This window comes from Chrysochloris asiatica, unplaced genomic scaffold (genome assembly GCF_000296735.1).
Source record: "Chrysochloris asiatica unplaced genomic scaffold, ChrAsi1.0 scaffold00034, whole genome shotgun sequence".
NCBI lineage: Eukaryota > Metazoa > Chordata > Mammalia > Afrosoricida > Chrysochloridae > Chrysochloris > Chrysochloris asiatica.
In genome coordinates, this window is record NW_006408552.1 from 15850536 (window position 1) to 15868321 (window position 17786).

Here is a 17786-nt window from a genome sequence, read left to right on the forward strand (position 1 = left end):
ATTTTGGAGAGCTTGACTATGATATGTCTTGGTGATTTTCTTTTGGGTTCTGTCCTTCCTGGAGTTCGTTGAGCTTCTTGAATGTTTATCTTTTCACTTTTCAGGATGTTAGAGAAATTTTCTTCCAGCAGTTCTTGAACTATTTCCTCTGTGGACGTGTGTGATTCTTCTTGTTTTAAAATGCCGGTAATTCTTAAGTTATTCCTCTTCATGTTGTCCAACATGAATTTTACACCTTCTTCAGATATTTTTTTATCCTTTTTTTGTGTTTGTTCTTCTATCTTAGTGGTATTGAGAGATTTGTCTTCCAGCTCACTGGTTCTGCCTTCCATCTCGTCTATTCTACTCCTCTGCCCTTTCAGAGTATTGTCTATTTCTGATATTCTGTTATTGATCATTTGGACCTCTTTCTGTAGGTTTTGAATTGTTTCCAATGCTGTATCTATCTTATTTGATTGTTCCTGTAGCACTTTTCCTCTGTTTGGTCCATTTGGTCTTGCCCAAGATGTCAGCTCTGGGCCGCCAAGCCCAGCCCGGCAGATTCAAAAGTACGTATTTTTTTTTACTTCAGCTTCAAGTTCCACAGTCTATAAGCCTTCAAACCTTCAAAATATTCCTATCTCTGTGGTTCCAAGTTTTGGAGCTCTGCCCTGGATCTGCTTTGCCTGGTATTTGATGGTATTACTGACGGCGAACTTCACTGCACCTCCACCCTAGCCACCATCAAACATAGTCTAAGGTAAACTATTTTACAGCTCAAAGAACTTATAAAAACGGCTTTTGTTATAAAGCATAAAATTTAAAGGCGATTTCAAGGTAATAGTTTTGGGGTTCATACAATCTCAATGGCCCCAGGTAGTCTGGCTTCCATTGGGAATTTGAAATTCTGACCCACATTCTCCCATTTGATCCAGAGTCTTCCATAGATCAGTAGTGGCAACCATGCACCATCCAGTGCTTCTGGTCTCTTGGCAGAAGTGGCAGTTGTTTATGGAGGTGATCAGATACACAATCCATATCTGTCTCTGGACTCTCAGAAGGTTGTTAATACAATGGTCATGCTGATGCTAAGGAAAATACAGTGTTCTGCTTGTTGTGAGTCAATTAAGTGATTACCTCTAGAGTAGATGCTGTAAATGTCAGGTGGGATGGGGTTGAAGTGTCCCTCAATGATCTTGTTGGAGAGCATTTTGTGTGTACCAGCCAGACTCCACAGTGGGAAAGGGATGGTTCAGTGCAAGATGGTAGCTCACCAATTAGCATTCTTTTAAGGCTGCCCTAACCTTTCCTCCCTCACATGCCTGTGTACGTGGATATCCAATGTCTACTCAATAGCTCCCTGGGAACACAGACTCAACTTGGCCAAAGCAAAATGCTTTGTCCCCCTAGATATTTCTCTCCCATTTCAGTGAATGTCAGTATCACCCACCCACATGCTCATGCCCCAAACCAAGAATATGTCCTTGATTCTTAGTTATTTTTAACACACTCTGTCTAACCCATTAACAAGACCCATTGATTTGACCTCCAACATCTCTCTAAACTTCATCCACTTTGCTCAGTCACTATTCCTATTCACTTTTCCATCTGAGTGGCAGTGTCCTCACTGGCTCCATGCTGACATGTTTGTCCCTTGCACACATCCAGTTACATCACCCCCCAGCTTAGAAAACCTCAATGGTTTCTTAGTGCAATGAGGCTTCAGCCAAGCTACATTCCATGGTGTACAAAGACCTAGTAGATCTGGCTCCTGTCCACCTGCCCATCCTCTTATTCCCCCATTCACTATATCCCAGCTACACTGAGCTCCTTCTAGGTCCTGGATTCACTCAGCTCATTGATGCCTCAGGTCTTTTGCCCCTCCATTTCCTCTGTCCTGAACACTCTAGTGTAAGGCTGACTTATTTCCATTCAGATCTTCATTCAAAGGTGCCTTTTAAGAACATTTGATATCAACCCAACCCCAGTCCACATTCTTCCCACACCCCACTCTCTAACCTGCTGTCCTATTTTATTTTACTCATGGAAGTTATCACCATCTGGAATGTATCTTACTCATTTATTGGCTTGTTTGTTCATTGCCTTCCTGCCTCCTCCCACCCAGGAGCAGCTACAAAGCAAGCACAAATAGTAAACCTGTGAACTTGTCCCCATACCCACCCATCACAACAGTAACGAGAGCTCCTTGAGGTCAGAATCCTGACCTAGCTGTTCACCACTCTATCCCTGCTGCCTCTCCTAACTGGGGTCCAGTGCTCTTTAGGTGTTCAACAAAGAGTTGCTCCGTGTAAGGAGGTCATCACTTTGCACATATTATATAATCTCAAGGCAACCTTAGCTGGTCCATGTTTCCATTCCTGTCTTCCTAGTGAACTCTTTGTAGGCAGGATTAGTATTTTGCCCTGCTCCTCTGATATCCTGGAGTTAGTATCTGTTGTCAGATAACATATATTCAGTGACTCACAGACTGCAGCATCTCCCTTTCTTGGGAAAGTCTAGACTCAGACTTAAAACGTGAGATTAAGGAGCCAATATTGTTTGGCACCATGGAGACTCCCAGGTCACGTCACCTTGTTGGGCAAGGCTCTGTCTATTTCCTCTTGAAGCTTCGCTTGCACCTCAGGGTGAATGGCCAGGTTGTAAGCTATGAAGCTGAGGGTTAAGCTTGTGGTCTCATATCCAGCAAAAACAAAGGTGGTGGCTTGAGCGCAAATCTCTTCGTCTGTCAAAGCTTTGAGGAAGAAAACAAAATGGCACCATGAACAGATGTAGATATCATGGTCAGTGTACCTAGAGAGACATTTCCTTATGAATGCTCCCGACTATTTGGCCCCAGGAATATTACTGTCCCTCTTTTGTTCTTGTGAAATGTCAATGAAAGAAAGAAGAAAGGAGGTGGGAAACAGCAGCTCATATGAGCAGATGTCCAACTCTGAGCAACCACACTACAAATTTCAGCTGGAAGACGAAGATCTAGTGAAAGTTCCTACCAGAAAAGGGTAGTAGAAAGAGATCAAAGGCTAATGGGACCTTGAGAGTTGGGGACTGGAGCTAATAAAAGCCAACCTTCTCATTTTACAAACGGGAACGATGACACCAGAGCCAAGAGGTGAATTTGTCAAGCTCGCAGTGAAGCAGACACAGAGCCGCATCCTTTAGTATGAGGCACGTTTGTAACAGGTTTTGTGGGTGGTGCAAACCATGAAGTGCTTGGCTACCAGGTGAAAGTGGCTATTGGAACCCACCCAGAGACATCACCTCAGAAGACAGGCCTGGTGCTCTGCTTCTGAAAGGTCACTGCCTTGAAAACCCTATGGAGCAATTCTGCTCTGCCACATGGGGAATTGGCTCGACAGCAACTGACAGCAACAAAAACAGGATTTTAAGAGAAGAACTTTCTGTCTGGAGACGATCATGCTCAAGTTCTTGGAAATTCCTTGAGGATGGTCTCAGATCACCAAAGGCAGGTCCCTGAGTACCCCAGTGTCTTACCTCTTGGGGACTGGTTTGCCTTGCTGGACTTGTGACTGACTGTGTTCTGGAAATTGATCATCAGCTGTAGCAAATCCACATGGTCCTGGATCAGAGTCCAAGAAGGGAGAAAGTGAGACTGACAGAGCCCAACAGTGACTGGGATTCTACCTGGATCATTCATATTTCGGTTCAGTTCTAGACCTCAGATGGTTCTAAGTGAGGCTAAGAACTCAAGGTGAAAGCACAGACTTCAGCTGAACAGGGATGCAAGAGCCACCCAGGCAGACATGCCTCTGGTGACCTCAGGTTGGTGCTTGGATGATTCTGGTCATACTGGTAGGTAAGGAGTTCTGGGCTTACCCTGCGTCCACTTGCTCTTCGCTGCTCCTTAAGATGTCGGATTATAGTCACAAAGAAGTCCATTGCCTCCTGGGGAAGTAGAGTCATATTCATCTTTTCCAACAGTGGCAAAAGGAATGGAAACATCACTGGTTGAGGAAGAGAAAAGAAACTACTAGGAGACGCACTGAAGCAAAATCAAACTCCACATGAGATCCATGGGATCTTGGTTGGAGAGGCAATGAGGAATGTGAAAATCCAGAGACCACCCTCACCCCAAAACATAACAGAGTAGAAAGGACAAGTAAGACTAACTGCCATTCATGATGTGTTTGGTGCCTGCTCCATGCCATTGCCTCATTCAGTCCTCCCACAGCTCAAAGGACATTTCTATGATGGTACCCATTTTACAGATGAAGAAACTGGGGTGAAAACTTGCCCAAAGTCACACAATGATCAAGCGTCCACCCTCAGAGTAGGATGCCTCTCAAAACTGCTCCCTCAGATGGTGTTTGAAGCACCTCCATGACTGATCAGAATGAGGAGCTTTGTGGGCTAAAATTGGGTGTGGGCACAGCCAGGATGTGAGCCAAGAAGAAATAAGTGTCTCCTGGTGAACATGCTATTGATGAATGCTTTTCTCCCATGCTAAAAAACTCCTCCATCATCACAGAATAATATGTCTTACAAACAGACTGGTTTCGCTCTTCTGTACTTGTGGGATACATAACAAGCCTGAACACAGCAGAAAAGCCACCTCCAGATCTCTCTCCATCACTTTTATTTCATCCTCTAAAAATAGCTATGAGGGGGTATGTTTTATTATGTGCATAATGGATTGGCATGGTCACACATACACATGCTTCATCAATCAGTAGATATAAATACATACATTGTGAGACATGCTCAAAATGTTGTTGATGATACAGCTATGCAATCCAAAGAGCTTGGTGACCCTGAGACACACTGGGCTTGTCTATTAAGGATTTGCTCTATATTAATAATATTTTAAACTTCTCTTCCAAAACTATGAGGGGGGCCGCAAAAAGTATGTAGAAAAAATAGAATTATAAAATGATGGCATTTCCCCTAGAACTTTTTGAAGCCCTGTGTACTGTAGTAATGGAAAACCAGTTTGCTCTGTCAACTTTTAGGCAAGTCAGAATCAAAAGTTAAAAACAATTGCAACTACAAAAAAACACACACCACCAAAAACCAAAAACACAACTATACTGTAATAAGTGTAGACATTTTTCTAGTGATTTGGACATTCTGTGCTGTTTATTCATCCCCTTTCACATATCTTAGCTGATTTGACCCTCTCAGCAATCCTGTAGGTGGGGCCTTGGAGGTCAAGGTGCTGGGAAACGTGGCATGTTTGCAGATGGCCAAGGGCCAAAGCTGAGTGTGCTGATGTTGCATTTTAATGGGGGAAAGGTTTTTGTACCTGTGAGGATTATCAGAGGACTCACAAAGCTGAAGGAGATCAACTTCTTTGTATAGCGGAGAAAAACATCATCAGGATTGCTGATAGAATCAGTGTCCACACCAAAGGACATGCTGGTGACAATATCCAGACTGTAGGCTCCAAAAATCCTGGGTTGGAAAAGATGAGTCAAATACATAAGAAAACCCAACAGAGCTAGCAAAGTGTTCAAGTTCCTGAGTCTTAAGCTCAACACTGTGTCGTACTCACTGGGCAAACAAGAATAAACCAAGCCTTCCTCCCATCACATCTGAAATGGGAAGGTTATGGGTGTGGAAGGGATATGGAGAGAAGAACTGTAAAATGAGCATCCCAGAATCAGTTAGAGAACAGTTAAAGTTCTCATCTGCGTGTGCAAGCTGTCTGCTTTCACAACAGATGGTCCAAGGAGTGCTGATTCAAGAGATGAGTCATTAGAAAGAGGTTCTTGAAAGAGGGAAAATAGGACTCGGACCTTGAAAATGGAAGAGAATTTAGATGAATGGATACAACAAGACAGAATGCTGAACATCATTGTTGTTGTTAGGTGCAGACGAGTCTATTCTGACTCATAGTGATCTTATTCACAACAGAACAAAACACTGCCTGGGCCTGCACCAGGTTGCTATGTTTGAGCCCATTACTGGTGCCACTGTGTCAGTCCATCTCATTGGCTGTCTTCTTCCTTTTTGCTGACCCTCCACTTTCCCAAACATGATGTCCTTCTCCAGGGACTGCTCCTTCCTGATAAAGTGTCCAAAGTATGAGAGACCAAGTCTTGCCTTTCTGACTTCCAAGGAGCATTCTGGCTATGCTTCGTCCAACACCAATTTGTTTGTTATTGTAGTTCATGGCACTTTCAACATTCTTCTCCAACACCATAACACAAATGCATCAAATCCTTATTCACTGTCCAACTTTCACATGCATATGTGGCAGTTGAAATACCATGGCTTGAGTTAGGTGCACCTTAGTCCTCACACTGATATATTTGCTCTTGAACACTTTAAAGAGGTCTTGTGCCTAATGCAATACATTGTTTGATTTCTTGACTGCTGCTTCCATGAGTGTTGATGGTGGATCCAAGAAAAATGAACATCATAAGGAAACCCAAGTTAAAACTATAGAGCAGTAATCTCTCCACACACCCACCAGAATGACTACACTGAAATGCTGATAATGCCAAGTGTTGATAGGATGAGGAGCAACTGGAATGCTCATGTATTGCTGGTGGGAATGTAATATGGTATTGTGGCTTTGGGAAGCAGTTATAAGCCACCTCGTTTTATCAAATTGCACTTTATAGTGCTTCACAGACACTGGTTTTGTTGTTGTTGTTGTTAACACATTGAAAGCAGGGACTACCCTGCCATATTGCAATCCCACCAGCAATATGTGAGAATCTCAGTTGCTCCTCACTGCCAGCAGGGCTTTTATGAATATATTCTTGTTTTGTTGTTTGGTGCTGTTGAGTCAGTTTTGACTCATAACGGTCCTGTATAGGATTTCTGAGGAGCAGCTGGTGCATTTGAACTTCCGTCCTTGTAGTTCAAAGCAACCCTGTGGCCCAGTGCTTATCCTACGTCTACCAAAAGATATTGACAAGAAAATGCACAGTAGCTTTACTACCTCTCCCAAACTGGAAACTCTCAAGCAAACATTCCTCACAGTGAAATGGATAAACAAATCCAGGTATCTGAATGGAAGGGAGTAATAACAACAATGAGAAAAGATGAACTACAATTACACCCAACATGGATGACTCTCACAGACATCATGTTTAGTTAGAAAAGAGGGCCAGAACCCAAACAGACACCATTACATTATTGTTGATGGGGTCAGGTACCGTCAAGACCATTCTGACCCATAGTGACCCCTAGCACAACAGAACGAAACACTGCCCAGTCCTGGGTCATCCTCACCATTGTTGCTTTATGGGAGCCCATTGTTGTAGCCACAAATATTTGTCAGGTGAATTGCTGGGACACAGATCCTTCATGTGTGACTACATGGTCACATTTGTATAATGTTTAAAAAGAGGCAAAACTTAATTCAGAATGTAAGCAATGTAGGAAGGGATGACCTTGAAAGAGGTCAGGGTTGGAGAGAAAGTGGGAAGACACATGAAAGAAACTCATGGAAGGCTGGACAAGTCTATATCTTATTTGGCATTTATACAAATGAGTTCAACCAGCTATGATTGACTATGTTTTACTTTACTCTACTTTGCAGATATTGCACTTTTATAAATAGAAGGTCTGTGGCTACTTTGAGTTGAGCAAGTCTGTGGGTGCCATTTTTTCACAAGCAAGTGTCCCTTCCTGCCTCTGTGACCCATGCTGATCATTCTCACAATATTTTCAATGGTTTCACAATGCTGTTGGATACTTCATTGTTGTTGTTAAGTGCTAGCAAATCAGTTCCGACTCATAAACACCCTGTGCAGGGTTTCCAAGGAACAGCTGGTGGATTTGAACAGCTGAATTTGTGGTCCAGTTCTTATCCTATAGCGCCACACCTGACTCTGCCCACTTCATAGTGTCAACATAATGTTTATCTGCACTGGGAAACTACAACATTCATGTGGTTGACTTGATTGCGACCTTGGCTTTATCGTGGTAGTCTGGGACTGAACCTAACGTATCTCTGAGATGTGTCTGTACCATGTAAAAACTCAGTGAACTGTACATTTAGGATATGTTCTTGTTGCTAAAGTGCTGTCTAGTTGATTCTGACACATAGTGACTGTCTAGAGTTTCTGAGGAGCGGCTGGTGAGTCTGAACCACCACCCTTGTGGTTCAAATCACCTTGTGGTCCAGTGCATTATACTGCAGCACCACACCAGGACTTCAGACTTGTCTTAGGTGCCCTTGAATAGCTTCCGACTTACCATGATCCCTTGTGAAAGAGTAGAACTGCCCCATAGGGTTTTCTTTATGAGAGCAAATCACTAGGTCTTTCTCCTACAAAGACCCCGGGAGGGTTTGCACCCACAACTTTTAGTTAACAGCTGGGTGATTTAACCACTGCACCACCAGTGCCCCTTTGCAGGTGGGACATATATAGAAATTCACCAAACTGTGCATTTCAGTTCTGTGTAGCTTCTCATTCTATGCCAGCTTCCAGAGTAGAAATACAATCATATATCTTTATAGAAACCTTTGTCCAAGTCCTTGTCCTCACTTCCTTCCCCAGCACATCACTAGAGAACAATGCTTGGAAATGCATCAGTATTTGAAAGGAAAATGGTGCTTCCCTCGAAGCTTCACTGAACAAGATGTGTTTTGGAGGCTTAAAGCATGGCAATTAATTTTGTTTCTGAAAACACCACAGTTACTCAGAAGCTGCTGAGCCAGATGGCCAAGGCCAACATGGGAAATTGCTTCCACACTCAGAGACGATGGGCAGCAGCCACTGTGACTCAGCACGTATCTGCAGGGTCAGCAGGCAAAGAGAGGGATCCACAGGCCCCAGCCAGAGGGCAGGAAGTGACACCAGGCGGGAGACTCTCCTGCTGCTCCTTGTTCACAGAGGAGAGGAAAGAGACTGAGGAGGGCACCAGGTCTGAGAGGCAGGAGCCCCTCAGAAATACTCAGACGTTGAATGAATGAAGGGAGATGACAAAAATGGTGTCCAGAAGTTCCCTGGAGTCCATGCCGGCTAGACAGTCCATGTGGCAGGGCTTGTCACTCATTGACCTTCAGCTTCTGGTTGTCAGCCTTCACCACCTAATGTCTACCTCCAGACACAGCCCACCCCTTTCTCTTACCCCCACTCAATGATGCCTCTAAGAGACACGCTTCCATTCCTTCTTACTGAAACACTGAGCCTGCCTGGGCCGAAGGGATGAAGAGATGACGCGCAGGGAGAGAACAGGCTGTACAGTGACAGGATTCTGACCTTGGCTCCGTCATTTGAGGGATGGAAGGCTCACCAGTCCAAGAATGCCCACCGTCTGAGCAGCCACACAGGATGCGGCTGGTACAGCCAGACCAGCCTCCATGCTCCATGGCCTGGCCTTCAGGTGCCGGAGTTAGCCCACCACTGAGGTGCTCATTCCAGCTCTAGAACAATCCTCCCGTGCTTTCATATACCTGCTCCCAGTTCATTTAGACCCAGGGCCTTTTAGCCCGTGCTGATAGCGGAGCTTGTCTTGCTTCATACTGTTGTTCTTGTTGGTGTTGGTGCCGCCATCGAGTTTATTTTGACTGCTGGTGACCCCATGTGTTAGAGTAGAACTGCCCCATAAGATTTTCTTGGCTGTCATCTTTATGGAAACAGATGGCCAGGGCTGTCTCCCATGGAGCCACTGGGTGGGTTTAAACTACCAACCTCCCAGTTAGCAGATGAGCGCTTAACCATTGCACCACTAGGGTTCCTTTGAGAAGGACAGCATGCTTGGTAAAGTGGAGGGTCAGAGAAAAAGAGGAAGACCCTCAACGAGATGGATTGACACAGTGGCAGCAACATTGGGCTCCAACATATCAATTGTGAGGATGGAGCGGGACCGGGCAGTGTTTCCTTCTGTTGGGCATGGGGTTGCTATGAGTCTGAGGGCACCTAACAACAACAACCAATCTTCTATAAACAGAGGAGGGAAGAAAGAACAACCTGAATGTTCTTCCTTTGCTCCTGGATTGAAGCCCCTTTCATTCACCTTGCTCTGACCCCCAGATACCATGAAGACACCAGAGGGTCTCCACTCCTCCCAGGGCCACACTCACTCCTTCATGTCTATCACCTCATCCAGAGCCACTGTCTTCTCAATGTTTTGCACCAGAATGTTTCCATGACGTTTCATGAGGGAGAACATCTGGAAAACGAAGAACTCAGTCATTGGTATATCCATAGGGACCAAAACCCGAAACCAAATGTGTTGCTGTCAGGTCAATCCCAACTCATCATTGACATCATGTGTTAAAGAGTAGAACTCCACTCCACTGCATGTGGTCTTCATGTGGTGCAGCAGGTTAAGCACTGGCTGCTAACTGCAAGGTTGATGACTGAAACACAGCAGCCACTTTGCATGAGAAAGATGAGGCTGTCTGCTCCCATAAAGATTTGCAGCCTCAGAAACGCTTTGAAGCAATTCTGCTCTATCCTAGAGGGTCAACTAGAGTTGGAATTGACTCAGTGTCAGTGGGTAAATCTTTACAGAAGCAGATCTTCATGGAGACACTGAGTGGATTTGAACTACCAACCTTTCACGTAGTAGTTGAGCAAAATTGTTTTACGACCCTACCCAGGGACCTATCTGTAAGTAGCCCCAAAATAAATACTTGGGTGTATCTTCTATCAGACTTCCATTGATCAGAATTGTTAAAACAATGGAGAGTTCCACTCGATTTAAAGAGGAAGAAGGTATTATGATTACTGAGGTAGAACCAGAAAGGATGTTTGTTTCATTCTGGTTCTTCAAATGTTCCTGAAAATTGACTTAACATTCTTGCTTTTGTACAAGTCTGGTCTGGGATGATCAGTTTTTCTTGGCTGTAGGACTTTAGAACTCTCTTTGTTTTAGTGTTCACTATGAGTTCTAGATACAAGGATAGTTTTGGTATGTTGGTAAATGTTTTATGACTGGTTCCCCACTGGTAAGAACCCTGATTTTCATGGGGGTTGCCATTTTGTCTGGTGTAAATTCTCCCACCATAGTTAATTTCAAGGTAATGTTCCAGCATGGAGATTGAAAGAGATACGTACAGTCAACTTTCACAAGTTATAGGGGCCACTTCACCACTGGGTCTATTTCTCCTGGAAGAGTTTTGTTACCATATTTAAAAAAAAATTTTTTAATCTCATCTTTGAATTTATTCTGCTGTCATCTCGTGGTTTTTGCCAAGAATCCAAGTAAAGAATGAGAAAATCCAGCCACCTGGAGAGTTTCAGTTTATTTCTTGTAAAAATTTACAACAGTCCAAAATCTGTCCTTTCCTTCAAAACTGGAGGCTTTACAAGCACCATCCAACAAGGATGTCTGTGGAGCTGGTTTTAAATTTTTATTAAAAATATGTATGAACTGAACACTGTGGCTTATACTCATCCTCCCATTTCTTGTTTCCCTTAAAAAAGTATCCTTTTCCTCACCCAGGGTTATGGGACTTCTCTTCCCTGTATCTCCACACATAAAATTCCTTTCTCAAGAGAGGAATGGTCTGAAAGCACTTTCTAGAAGGTTCCATGAGCCCAGTGTAGATAAGGCCCCAAGACCATCCTCTCTCCCTGGCTTTAGGATGTAGGAGAGCAGCTCCGTGTCCCTGAGATCTGATCCCACAATTCCAGGGGAGTTATGGGTAGACAAAACACTCAAAGGAGAGAATGTCCTCACTGTACTTGTGTTTGGACACTGAGGTCCTGTGATTTATTTTCCCTTTCATGGATTTTGAAAACACTGATTCATGTTTGTCTAAATCATGAAGTGTTTAACTTGCTCGGCTGATAACTCAAAGGTTAGAGATTCAAGTCTACCCAGAGGAGCCTCAGGAAGGCCATCTACTAATGACAAATGGTCCTAGAAAACCCTCTGGAGCACAGTTCAACTCGGTCACCATGAGTCCATGGAAACTTGATGGTAACTGGCTAAAAGCAATGTTGTTCCATGTACGATTGACACAATGGTGCTGTTCAAGTTCACCTATAATCTAAAAATCCAAGAGAATGTGAAGTCAGAGATTTAACTTTCCCAGAAAGAATGGAGGCTTTCTAACTTAAGCACACACATGGACCTGGGTTCCTATCTTTCTGCGCCATTTTTTTGACATTGAATGATTCATTGGTTAACGTCTGTATCTGCCACCAGCAAGTAGGTCAGCATGTTTATAACTTGTTGTTGTTAAATGCCTTCGAGTTGGTTCTGACCCATAGCGACCCTAGATAGGGTTTCTGAGGAGTGGCTGGTGAGCTTGAACCACCAACCTTGCAGTTCAAATGGCTTTGCAGTCTGGCACATTAACCCATAGCACCACACAAGGACTCCTTATGTTTATGACAAGCACATAGTAAATCTGGACTGAAGAAAGAAAAATAAGAAGGAAGGAGAAGGGTGGAAAGTGAGAACATAGAAGAAACAGAAGAGGAGATAATGGAAGGGAAGAAAGATGAGAAGGAGGAGCAGAAGGAAACGGTGGAAGGAACCCAATGGTGGGAAAAGGAAAGAGTTTCAAGACCCAAGATTCTGGACCCCTCCCCAGCTGACTCCCTCCCTTGGTCTTCTTGACTCTGAGCTCCCTGGGGTCAGCCTCCTTCCTGCCCATTCTTTGGTACCAACTTGCCCACACTGACCGCCTTGAGCTTCCTGCTGGAGAAGGTTGGAGAGACAACAGCTCGGATCCATTTCCACTTCTCATCCTCTAGGACAGTGAGACTCGATTCCAAGCTTCCATTTAAGCCAAAGTTCTAGAGGATTAAGTGAACAGAAACAGGCTCAGCTTGTGTTAGAGAATATAGTTTGGGGGTTGTACCAAAAGAGAATTGGATGCATTACAGAAAATGTTTGAGAAACGATTGCATCAGATAACGTGTGGCGTTGTCCCAGTCTAGAGGATTTGGAATGCAGAGCACACAGGGTGGCTGTTGGGGAAGGGGACAAGTATCGGTAGATTTTGGTGGCATGCTGAGATCTAACGCTGAGAGCTTCACCCATGAGAAGCAGAGAGTCCCTGTCACTAGGGTTGGAGTTTATTTCTTCATTTCTTTGCCAGAGTCAAGCTGAGAAAAATGACTAGGCATGCTTGTTTCCAAACAATTATTTACTTTTCTTTTTTAGTCTAATACAATACATGGAGTCGTAGTGTGGCACTGTAGGATACACACTGGACTGCTAACCACACAGTCAGTGGTTCAAACCAACTAGTTCCTTGGAAGCTCTATACAACATTGTTATGGGTTGGAACTAACTTGACTGCACGTAACAACACTGGAGAGAAGATTAATGAAATCTTGTTTGAAGAATGACTAACACCCCCTCCCTACTACCACCCTCTCAGAAAAGGGAAGAAATTCAGTTACCTAAAGGGGTTTCATTTTGCTCTGGTCACATGGCTGATTTGAGCCAAAAATGGGACTAGAAATCAGATTTGGGCTAAGCTAATACATTGAAAAGTCTAGAGTGGAATGTTCCAGAAAGTTGGTGTCCAGCATGGTAAAGCTGGTAGTATTGTGCTGCAGGTGAAGGGCAGGATGATTATGGCATTGATTAAAACACGATCTTGGCCCTAAAGATCCCAAAGATTTCATCTTCAGTGATGGAGCTGTCATTATCTTTGCTGGTGAGAGTGGGAGAGATTTGGAGAGGAGCCCACCTGGGATCTCTCAAATCCCCCTTGCATAAGAGGCGGCCAATTGGCAACAGTCCCTAATTCATAATGCCTCAGATCTTAGCCACCATAACATATGGCTACTTCAACTGCAGCAAGGGGATAAAAACATCACTTTGGATGCCACCACTGAATAGCACCATTTCCATGTGAACCTCCCTTTATTTTCCCAAAACCACTGCTGATTCTCAGACCAATGCCCAGTGAAGTAGCTGGCATCATTTTAGAGAGCTGTGCATATGTTTGAAAGTCAACAGAACATGAAATGGAAATATTAATATGAAGAAGAGTTTCAAGAATATTGACTGAAGATCGGGCAGAAAGCCCACATTGAACCTGCTCCCACTCAAGACCACGCATATGAGAAGTAAGCTAGCGTTGGAACCTACCCGTCGGTTGGTGAACAGGGTGTAGAACTCCTTGACCAGAATCGTCTTAATGATGGCAGGGTCCATGATGGCCAGAATGGGCTGTCTGCCTTCGTAGAAGCTGTCACAGATACCAACATCCCAAACAAAATTTAGTGAGATCAGTGACCTCCATCATGGTGTGTAATCACCACCAGTAACCAGTGCCAAGTTCCCATCACCACAGATAGAAACCCACTGCTTTCTAAACAACCAACTCCCCTCCCTCCAGCCTTTGGCTCTTCTTGTTCTTCTTCTCGTGTTCCCTGGAGTTCATTCTGATTCCTGGCGACTCAGTGTCATATTCCAGAGTCTTTCCCCCTCATTTGGAAATTCCTCTACAAGGTTCTGTTGGTTGTAATCTTTACAGAAGCCAACCACCAGACTTTTTCTTCCACTCATGGCTGGGCAGGTTCAAACTGTCAACTTTCCTGTGAACAGCTGAGTACAAACTATACCAGCCAGGGTAACCATGCAAACATTTTGTTTCTATACATTTGTCTCTTCTAGATATTTTATGTGAGATCATTCAATATTTGTCCTTCTGCAACTGACTTATTTAAGAAATGTTTCTCAACCTACAATTTCCTTGTCAGTAAGTTCAACATTTTGGATATTTTCTCTCTAACAAATTTATTATTTAGCAACTTCCTTTTATTTTGTCCCCCACATGGCATAAGTAAAAAGGATATTATTGTTAAGTTGTTAAGGACCATTGAGTTGGTTCCAACTCATAACAGCTCTGTGTAAGGTTTCTGAGGAGCAGCTGGTGAATTTGAACTGCCTATCTTGTGGTTCAAACTGACCTTGCAGTCCAGTGCTTACCCTACCAGTGCCATCCCAGGACTCCATAAAAAGAATATAGCCCAGTAGTATTTTTTTTTCTCTTCACTGTCTCATGCTTACCTATCACCTAGCTGTTTTATCAGGCTTCCTATCTTTCAGCTGTGTGAAACTCTTCAGTCCTCATCGTACACAGACTATCCCAGAGTCTTTCCCCCTCATTTGACTTTGGGACATGCACTTTTGTGATCACCACCACCCAGAATAAGATACAGCCCACCGTCTCACCCATCCCCCACTTGAAGACTGTATTGTGTGATTCCTTCACATGTAGCCTCCTTTGCCCAAAATAATGCTGTATAATTCATGCACGTGGTGTGAGTATCAGAATTAGTATCCATGGTACCCGTATGCTACCGTTCATTTAACATTTTCTGCTGATGAGCATCAGGATTATACATAAAGATGCTATTATGGATTAAACTGCGTTCCTCAAAAACATACATGGGAGTCTTAAACCTGTTCATCTTTGATGCTCTTAGTTCAGCTAAGTCAGACCAGAGTAGGGACGGTCCCTTCTGAATGGTGTCTTATAAAAGGGGAGAAGAGCAGACAGAGGCACACAGGAGAGATGCATCTACAGGCACCAGAGGGATGACAAGGATCGCCACTAGCTCAGGATGAATCATGGCATGGTTCCTCTCTTGGGACCCTCAGGAGGGCTCAATATGGCCAACAGCTTGATCTGGACTTTTGGATCCCAGAAAACAAAATCCCCATTTTTTTTAAAGTCATCCATGTTTTGGTATTTGTTGATGGCAGCCCTGCGAAACCAATTGCTGGCATGGACATTCTAGTACAAGTCTTTTTATGAGCATATGTTCCTATTTCTCTTGGATAAATACCTAGAGTGAAATTGCTGGACCACAGAGTAAGTGTGGCATCCTGGGATGGCTCTGTAAGATACACACTGGACTACTAACCATAGGACGTTAATTCAAACCCACCAGCCACTCCTCAGAAACACTATATAGAGTCTCTGTGATTCGGAACCAACTCTACAGCATTTATTTAATAACAACAACAACAGGGTAATTGTATGCTTAGCCATAAAAACACTGTGAAAGTATTCTTTAAAGTGGTTGTGCCATTTGACACCCTCACCAGCAATGTGCGAGAGTTCCAGTTGCTCCACAGCCTCACCAACACATTGGTCTAGACCCTGCTCTGATCTTAACTCCTCCAAAAAGAGTCAGGACCAGTCCTAGTCTGGTGCCTGATTCAGGACCCAGAAAGCATAGTTGCAGCCCAAATACAGGTGGTTTATTCATTCTTCAAGTTGGCTAGGATGTGGACATGCCTCCCAATGCACTATGGGAGTGGCCAGACTTGAAGGTCAGCAGTGTTAGGACCCAAAGTGACTGGGCATCCTGGCCTTGCTGCCTGATTTTCAGGCTGGTTGATGGCCTGGACTTTATGCAGCATGGCTTTGCTCCAAAGGGATGATTCCTCTTCCTGTGGGGGCAGGAGAGGGCTAACTGTGAGATCCTTACCCCCATAATTTGCCATATTTCTTAGAACACTCCAGGTCAAATTCTAAAAGTCCCTGTAAAAGAAGAACATCTGTCAGACAGGTTGGACATAAAATGCTGTGTTGTGATTGCTAGAGACTTAAAGGATCCTTCTCCATCACCCAGCCCGTTGTTTCTCAAAGTGATACGCAGGATGATCCTGTTGGTGGTTGGTGTTCTTAGGTGCAGTGGAGTCAGTTCCCACTCACAGTGACCCAGGAACAACAGAAGGAAGCAGTGCCCCACTCTGCACCATCCACACAATCGTGTTATGATCGAGCCCATTGTTGTAGCTGCTATCAATCCATCTCGTGGAAGGTCTTCCTCGTTGGATTTTGATTATACATGCAGATATCTGTTATGTTACATGGAACTTTGGATTCAAGAATCTTGATTATATTATTAGGATAAGTAACTGCCAGCTCACATTGTTTTGTATTCCTAGGCTAATATTCATAATGACTTGATTGTGTTTTCTAGCTGCTTCTTCTCTTGTAAACATTGATGCTTCCCCCTCAGGAATCTGGGGACTGTTCACCAAGCATGGCTACCTTTTTTAATACGAGTTCAAAACTGGACACAATGCCACAGAGGCCGAAAACATCCATTTGGCATTCAGTAAGGGTGCTGCTGACCAGTAAAGGAGGCAGCGGTGGTTTCAGAAATATTGCTCTGCACACAAGAGCCCTCACAATGAGGATCAAGGAAAACCAAAATCAGTAACAAACAAAGACCATCAGGAAGAGCTGGTGGAAAGCAATCATGGAACAACAGTTCCAACTCTTGAGAGTCTTCTATGACCGCTTCCCACTAGGTGAGGACTATCAGAACATGGAAAATTGGACAAATGGGTTTCACATGCGTTGATGGAAAATCAGAACTCCAGATGTCTAGAGATGTGTCTGTGCTGCTAGCCAGCAACCAAAAAGTGCATTTTGATGCATCGTTTTGTTACTCATGATGGGAGAAGGATACCGATCAAAAATAATGAACAGTCGTGGCAATGATTAGATCATTGCACTTCAGTCTCCAGGGTGTGACCCCAAACAACCACTGCACCCAAAGTAGTTCCTGGGACCATGTGTTAGTTTGGAAAAGGCACAATCCAGATTCTCGTTGAGACAAGGGTATAGATCAAGGCAGTCTTGGAGGGACTGTCAAGAAGTCAATCCTGAATTGCCCATGTGTTAGGTCACAGAGTAAGCCTCCATAAATTTACAAACATCAAAATACTACAAAGCATCTTTTCAGACCACACGGCTATAAAACTAGAAATCAACAATAAGAAGACCAAGGAAATAAAGTAGAATACATGGAAACTGGATAACACCCTGCTGAAAAGGTCTGGGTAAAAGAAGACATTAAATGTGAAGTCACAAAGTTCCTAGAAACAAACAAGAATAAAAACACAACATACCAAAACCTTTGGGA

General features: G+C 43.8%; 1 protein-coding gene across 1 annotated transcript in view; it reads right to left on the reverse strand.

Moving 5' to 3' along the window:
* LOC102832977 (cytochrome P450 3A9-like) overlaps nt 1–16963 on the reverse strand; it is a 28329-nt gene extending 11366 nt beyond the window's left edge. Inside the window, exons 1-9 of the mRNA XM_006859872.1 lie at nt 16907–16963; nt 16338–16390; nt 13984–14083; nt 12561–12674; nt 10004–10092; nt 5261–5409; nt 3835–3962; nt 3493–3577; nt 2571–2731 (exon numbers count right to left, since the gene is read on the reverse strand). Of these exons, the coding sequence (XP_006859934.1) occupies nt 2571–2731; nt 3493–3577; nt 3835–3962; nt 5261–5409; nt 10004–10092; nt 12561–12674; nt 13984–14083; nt 16338–16390; nt 16907–16963 (936 nt within the window). The remainder of the gene's footprint in view (nt 1–2570; nt 2732–3492; nt 3578–3834; nt 3963–5260; nt 5410–10003; nt 10093–12560; nt 12675–13983; nt 14084–16337; nt 16391–16906) is intronic.
* Nucleotides 16964–17786: the final 823 nt, after the last annotated feature.